The sequence below is a fragment of the Pundamilia nyererei genome, unplaced genomic scaffold (assembly GCF_000239375.1).
Source record: "Pundamilia nyererei isolate P.nyererei 1_Seehausen unplaced genomic scaffold, PunNye1.0 scaffold00372, whole genome shotgun sequence".
NCBI lineage: Eukaryota > Metazoa > Chordata > Actinopteri > Cichliformes > Cichlidae > Pundamilia > Pundamilia nyererei.
This window is the reverse complement of record NW_005187773.1, coordinates 121420-128365: the sequence shown is the minus strand read 5'-3', so window position 1 is coordinate 128365 and position 6946 is coordinate 121420. Positions and strand designations below refer to the sequence as shown.

The window sequence follows — 6946 nt, the reverse complement described above, 5'->3', positions numbered from 1 at the left end:
CACGTCGACAAGTTTTTATAGTCAGTATCATGGATGTTGATGAATTGTTGCAGCCCTGCCTCCAGCTTTGACAGATGTCCACGTTTACTCAGGGCCTTGTTGACCTGATGTTCCTCCCTGCTGCTGTCTCTGTGGGGATGGTGTTCAGATTCAGAAGACTTTATTTATCCCCCAGGGGCAATTAAGAGACTGACCGTGCCGACCGTACATGCAATACACAAACATCATCGGGGAGACAGGTAGGTAGCTGGCCGGTCAGCAGCACGAGCAGCGACCCAGAACCGAACAATGGAAAAATGCACAACATGAGGAAGGACAAGGAGGAAAAAGACCCCCCCCAGACTGAGCTCCAACAGTTTGAGAACAGAAAAAAATCACCTCAGCGCATAGCTCATGAAAAGCTCTTAATACACCATAGAAACACATGACAAGCAACAGGAGTGAGTAAAAGGAGAGAGCCGTGTAGACAGCACATCCGGGCCTGCAGCATATGTGCTGCTCCCCTTTGAGCCACCGTAAGCATCGGAGGCGTTTGGAAGGGGAGGGGGGATGAGTGTATGTCTGCATGGCTCTGTGTTGACACCCAGGTTGTGCTCCATTCAGTGACGAGGGTCAGACCTTAAATACTGATCCGAATGCTTCCTGGGGCTCATAAGTAGATTTTCTCCTGTTAGTCTTTCTGGTCTAGCAGAACTGTGCACCTACTTCTACTGGAAGGATGTTGATGTTTGTGAAGTAGTCAGACTCGAACGTCAAGGAAGGTGGTAGGGAAGCAGACTATGCCGACAGTTCAGGTTTCCAAGGTGAGCAATTTATTTACAGTGAACTTAATTTAATGTAACTTAACAAAACTTCCTCCCCAAATAAACTCTATTAACATAACATGGCTCTGGTGACACAGCTCACCTCTGCTCTCTGCTGCAGCTGGTAGAGACTGGCTTTAAATAGGGCCATCAATTTCCTTCCAATTGCCCAGCCAGTACCACTCACTCAACTGAGGGATCTAAAACTCTACCCAGATGATCGAAAAACACAAAACCTCTACACACTTCTAACATGCACATTTACACAACTAAATGGCAGTATTAACGAAAGGAAAAACATTCAACAAATCCCTTTAAACCTTAACACAAACAAAAGGAAGCATCTCTCTGGAAAAACAAACCCCTCCACTTGGTTTGATCTGCTGATGTCATGTGTGACATCATCAGGACTTTAAAATGAGGAAATGCCAGGCGGGCGTTTCCCCACGCCTGACCCTCATGAAGACTGAAAAGACAAACAAAGTATGAACAAATGACTTAATCTGTAACATAATAAAGTATAAAGAAACATGTAACTGAGTATTTGTCTTAATTTGCAGAATGTTTGATTTGCCGGCAACAAAACGCTTCCACAAACAAACCCGGGATAGTGAGTGAAGCAATGTTACTTGACAAATAGCAAATCATAGCAAATACATAGAAACAGAATAATGTGTACAATGTGCAAAAAAAGGTAAACACATATGGGGCAAATGGAGAGCATTGCAACTGCTCCTCTGCTTTGTCACAATGTTGTTGTCATTACTAAGTGATGTGAGTGCCTCCCTCTCGTCCATGCTGATGTTGGATGCTGGCTTTGCATTGCTGCTCTGCTTCTACAGCTGTAGCGTTGTTGTTTCTGTGGCTGGGATCAAAGTTCAACCCTTTTGAAAGGATGTGATCAGTCTGTGTCATCCTCGGTGGGGCGTCCTTCTCTACACGTTAGACCAAACCCCGAGCCTTGGCTGAATGATATCAGTCGAGCTGCCACACGAGGAAGGATCAGCTTCAGGCGTCTCACGGCGTTCTTAGTGAACGTTGGCCCTACTGTCAAAGCTGAAGACAGGAAACATTTCACTGATATTTAAAATACTTCTCACAAACCTCATGTCCTTCAGTACAGTTGATTATTATCTGAAACCTTCCAGTACACACCCTTTGATGCTTCTTCTGAAGGTTGCCACATTCAGAGAACATACAGTGCTTGCAAAAGTGTTCGGCTCTCTTGAACTTTCCCACATTTTGTCACATTTTATTGGAATTCCAGGTGAAAGACCAACACAAAGTGGTGCACACGTGAGAAGTGGAACGAAAATCATACGTGATTCCAAACATGTGTTACAAATAAATAACTGCAAAGTGGCGTGTGCGTAATACAGCAAGCCACTGTATCTGCTCAGAGGCTGAGGAGCAGCACTGACAGCAACACACGGGCGTCCACGGTGAAGGAAAACAACCATTCATTACGTCACTGCCTATTCACACGCCATCTCTCCCTCTTTCTGCAGCAACTGGTGTCTGTGCGTCTGTGTGATGGGCGGACTGGAGATATGATGGTGCTGGGAAACGTCCATCACAAACTGGTTTTATCTCCGGACTTCCAGGCTTTACTGGGCCAAGCTGCATCACAGCAGCCTCCGGGCCCCTGAGGGTCTCCCTGCAGGTGACCCGTAGACACTGTAGGAGGAGAAACTGCAGTAAATGTGTTGGGAAGAACAGTCTGAGGGTACACTGCTGAGAGTCACCATCAAGGTAACATGCATCTGTGTTTAAATCATGTGAAGTCTTTGAAATGAATCTTTTTAGAACACAGACGTTTCCCTCTCTGGGATGAAGATATCAGCGCAGTAAAATGGGCCATGAACCATCAGCCTGCTGACCACAAGGACCATCATAGTGTGTCACTCACACGGGCTGTCACAAGGCCTGATGCAGCAGTACAGTATCTGGATGCTGAGCTGTAGTAAAAATGTCACCACAGGGTTTTTCCCATTTAAAGAGCAGCTTCTGCAATGACCCAGGATGTGTGACAGACTCCTCCCACCAGAGGATGGCTGTGGGTCTCAGACACATGGGTGTGTCTTAATGGGGACCAGTGCCTGCTGAGTGGTTGGATTCAACAACAAGTACTTAACCACCAGATGACACCACCTGGCCCTCTCCTCCACCCAACAGCCTGTTACCGAGTGTTGCTTTGAGTGTCTGACTGAACACGTGGCCAGCTGGTATATTAGTATCAGCTGATTTGTGTCTGGTGCTAGGACATTGACCTTCGTAAATGAGGTCATTTGTAACCCGTCCACTGTACATGTGTATGTAGTCCAGTGGTCGGAGCGAGAAGCCTTTCTGTTGAACCCAGGTCTGTTTGTCAAAGTAAAACTTTATATAAACTGTTTTTGGTTGACTTTTATTTGACAGGGAAGCTTGGGGACCGTTAGAGCTTTGTTTGTTATTTTGGCATTGCTCACTGCTGACGTCAATAAATGGCTGCATAGCATTTTGAAAAGCGCTGTTTTGGCTCTTACTTTCGATTTACCCCTCGGCCACGAACGTAACAGCGTTTCAGGAAACGAGCTGAAGAACAAGCAGCCTGTCAGGACAGCAGGTCATCGTCAGTCACAGCGTTCCTCATTTGTTCGACGCATGTCTTGAGCCAGAAACTTCAAATGTTGCATGAATGTGTCACACAAAGAACCACAAAGCCCTGAAAGGTGAAGTCAGTAACACCGATCACTGAAACACCTCGTCGTCATACGGCTGACATGTTGTATCCTGCCTGACACTGGGGGCTTCATGCACACATGCAGAATCATTTCAGGCCATTTAGAAGAAAACTGTATACGAAGGTTTATTGAGGAAAAAATAATAAAGACATAATAAAGCAGGATGAACATGGCAGCACAGAGACCTGTGCACTCTACAACACAAAGCAGCTATCAGTACTACACTATGCTCTTCATAATAACAGAACAGACCAAATGTTACCGGACGTTAGCCGAGTACAGAGTGTAAAGCAGCTGGTTTCATTCAGGGTCACGGACACACGTTAAAGTTGCTACTGAAGCAACAGGCGTGACAGTAATGACACTAAAATTCAGTCAGGTTTCTTGCATGTGAACAGCGGTGCTCTGATCTCAAGAGGAAATGTGGGACCGCCCGGAGCGCTGCGTTTAAAGCTGCACACTCACCAGCACCAAGTATGGATTTATGTCAGGTTCAGGTAGAATCAGTGGACCTTACAGGACACATTCAGACTCATTCATTGTTGTAGGATTTTGTGTGGATGTGTTGAAGTAAAAAATGCAGCCCACATTAATCCTGCAGGTGTTCTAGGACGGCAACAGGAACCCGTTTGTTCCTGTCAACACCACAGCGGTACACGTCAGCGCTCCGACGCCAACAGGCTTGCTTCATTTGGCTCTCACACTTTTAAAGTCAAACTTGGTATTTTACTACTCCATCTAAGCCTGGAGGAGTGAGTCTGCATCACAGGGAAGGACTCAAACTCACAGGTATCTTTTTTACAAATGCTGCCATCGCGGTTTATCTGGAGACATCAATGATGCGGATCTGTCTGAAGGTTATCAAAGTTCTGTCCTGTCAGCTGAGACAGCTGACTTTCAAGTCAGAGAAAAGCGAGGCCGAGCTCCGCCCGAGCCATCACAGCTCCTGTCACCTCCTCTGGACGCGTCTTATGTCTTCTTGGTGGACGGCGGGCTGACAGTTTTCGCCGATCTGCTTTTTGTGGTCTTCTTGGAGGGTTTTGACGTTCCCGTGGCTTTCTTCACAGTTTTAGCCTTCTTTGTTACCTTCTTTGTTGCCTTCTTGGCTCTCGCAGCAGGTTTCTTCTTGGTAGACAGGGTCCGCTCTCGGATCAGGTCTTCTCTTCCGATCTCCACCATGTGGTCCTCCCACGACTTCATCTCATTCTTGTAGCGAATCTTGTCATCCTCAGCGAGCTGCGTGTAGACCTGTGGCACAAATACAAATGTCAGAAGACCCGACAGCACTCATTAGCATTCCAGCTACAAGGATGAAAGGTGCGTGTTGCCGACCTGTTTCTGATGGCTGAAGAGATTCCTCCAGTCCTCCAACAGCGACTTCATCTTAGCCTGAAACAACGACAGGAGCAACTATTGGCCAAAACAACCCTGCAGTGTCTGCTTAGCTGCTGACCAACACAGAACAAGAGAAATGACTGGAGCAGCTGTCAGGGTGCTGCATCAGCACCCTGACAGCTGCATTTCCATTTAGTCCAGTTTCTGCAGGTGCACTTCATGTCAGAAACTCTGGCTCTGTGTGTTTGCTGATATGGAAAACGCATCCATACCATCGTCATATAAAATGACCTCATTTGTACTGGTGCTAATCTTTTTTCCGCTCACACTAGCGCCTCCTGCTCCTCACACCATCTTACAGGAGCTGATGTTACGTGGTGTTACTGTAAAGTGCAACAGAAGCTTCCCAGCAAACATCAAACGTGACAGACGGAGAGAAGCTGCCGGGGTAACGTCCCACCGGCTGACTTCACTACACATCATTAGTCATCTGTGCCGCGCCAGCGTGCCGGCAGAAACACCAAACACTGAAACTCTGATACCTGCTGCAGGTTTTTAAATCAGGGTCACACTGACCCTGGATCAGTGCACGTGTACTTCCTGACCTGAGACGTAATTCCTTTAGCCTCCTCAAAGTGCTCCGACATGAAGATGTTGAAAGGAGAGCGAGGACGTTTGGGCTTCCCCAGGTTTGTCAACTCCTGGAAAACACGCGCACGCACACACACACACACACACACACACAGTAAAACTCTGCACAGTTCACATTCAGTGCCTTAGAGAGTTTGAACAGGAGAAGCTAAGGATTGAACTACCAACCCAGCAAACCCACGATGAGTGCACAGCAGATAAAAACCAGCCTGCTCTGGTCCTTTCTGTCTTTCTTACCCTCTTCTTGCGGATGGCCTTCCTCTTGGCCCTCCTCTGCCTTTTCTCCTGGGCTTGTTGCTGCAGCTGTGCAGGAGTCAGCTGGGCTTGATAGCACTCTAGATCCACCTTGAACTGTTCCCGGGCCCGGAGAGAAGCTTCCTGAAACGGCTACCAAACAAAAGACTCGGGTCACAACAGAGAGGACTTTTCCACTTTCACCGCTGGTAACGCCGTGCTATTGTTACCTGTGTGTGACAAACACAACCTGACAGAAGCATATTTTCATTTATCACAGTTGCACGTGCCCACCTCGAGCTACCGAAGCAGTTTATTAGGGATGCAACGGCTCGTGAGAAAAGCCCGACCCGCTCAGGTCACTCGAGTCTACTTTTCACTTTATGCCTTTGATGTTCTTCACATCTTCCTGTTTTATTTAATGAGAAAATGTTTGGAAGAATCACAGTAAATGTATAAATACAGTATAAACTTCAGGCTTTATATTCTAAACAGGCCCAAAGGTTCTGGATGACGATCAAGAAAATGTATTCTTTTAGTTAAGATGTAGAGAATGACTATCAATGTACTTCAGAGGAATTTAAGGAAACGACTTTAAACATTGTCGGTGTGACGTGTAGTCCACGACCACAACCTGTGATGCTACGACCCAACCATAGATCTGGTGAACTGTTGCACCCCTACAGTTTATACACACACAGAAATGAGATACCTGTTTCTGTTCTGGGCTCAGTGATCTCCACTGCTGGGCAATCGTCTTAATCAGATCCACTGCTTTGATTTCTGAAGAAAATAATGAGGAAATGTTTAATGACAACAAAAATGCATCACTAGAGGAAGGACAGAGAAACTGTGACTGATCTAGAGTGTCTCACAGAGCTGCTGCAGCCACACAGGCTCATCCACAAACTGTTCATACAGATCTGGGAGAGAGGGCCGAGCCGGCAGCTGACAGACACCCGTGTTACATCTACAGCTCTGCACTGAAAGGGACTTTGGCCTTTAAAGGCAACAAAGTGCAACACAACAATCTTCATAACCTCGTTTTCATGGTTGTTAGAAAAAGTCACATCTGCCAGTGTGGGCCCGGTCTACTCTACACACCCAGACTCTGACAATTAGCCACAATTCACAGTTTAGTTTTCCATTGTTGTCCAAGACAACACTAGGGCTGCTCAATTAATCGAATTTTAATCTCGA

At 46.6% G+C, this 6946-nt stretch overlaps 2 protein-coding genes across 2 annotated transcripts in view; one reads left to right on the top strand and one right to left on the bottom strand.

Moving 5' to 3' along the window:
• LOC102211849 (DNA-directed RNA polymerase III subunit RPC4) overlaps nt 1–3198 on the top strand; it is a 9910-nt gene extending 6712 nt beyond the window's left edge. The window contains exon 8 of the mRNA XM_005752684.2: nt 2312–3198. Within this exon, the coding sequence (XP_005752741.1) occupies nt 2312–2452 (141 nt within the window). The 3' untranslated portion in view covers nt 2453–3198. The remainder of the gene's footprint in view (nt 1–2311) is intronic.
• Nucleotides 3199–3625: 427 nt separating this feature from the next.
• The window catches only part of tfam (transcription factor A, mitochondrial), a 6509-nt gene continuing 3188 nt past the window's right edge, over nt 3626–6946 (bottom strand). The window contains exons 3-7 of the mRNA XM_005752686.2: nt 6459–6529; nt 5750–5899; nt 5467–5562; nt 4859–4915; nt 3626–4774 (exon numbers count right to left, since the gene is read on the bottom strand). Of these exons, the coding sequence (XP_005752743.1) occupies nt 4496–4774; nt 4859–4915; nt 5467–5562; nt 5750–5899; nt 6459–6529 (653 nt within the window). The 3' untranslated portion in view covers nt 3626–4495. The remainder of the gene's footprint in view (nt 4775–4858; nt 4916–5466; nt 5563–5749; nt 5900–6458; nt 6530–6946) is intronic.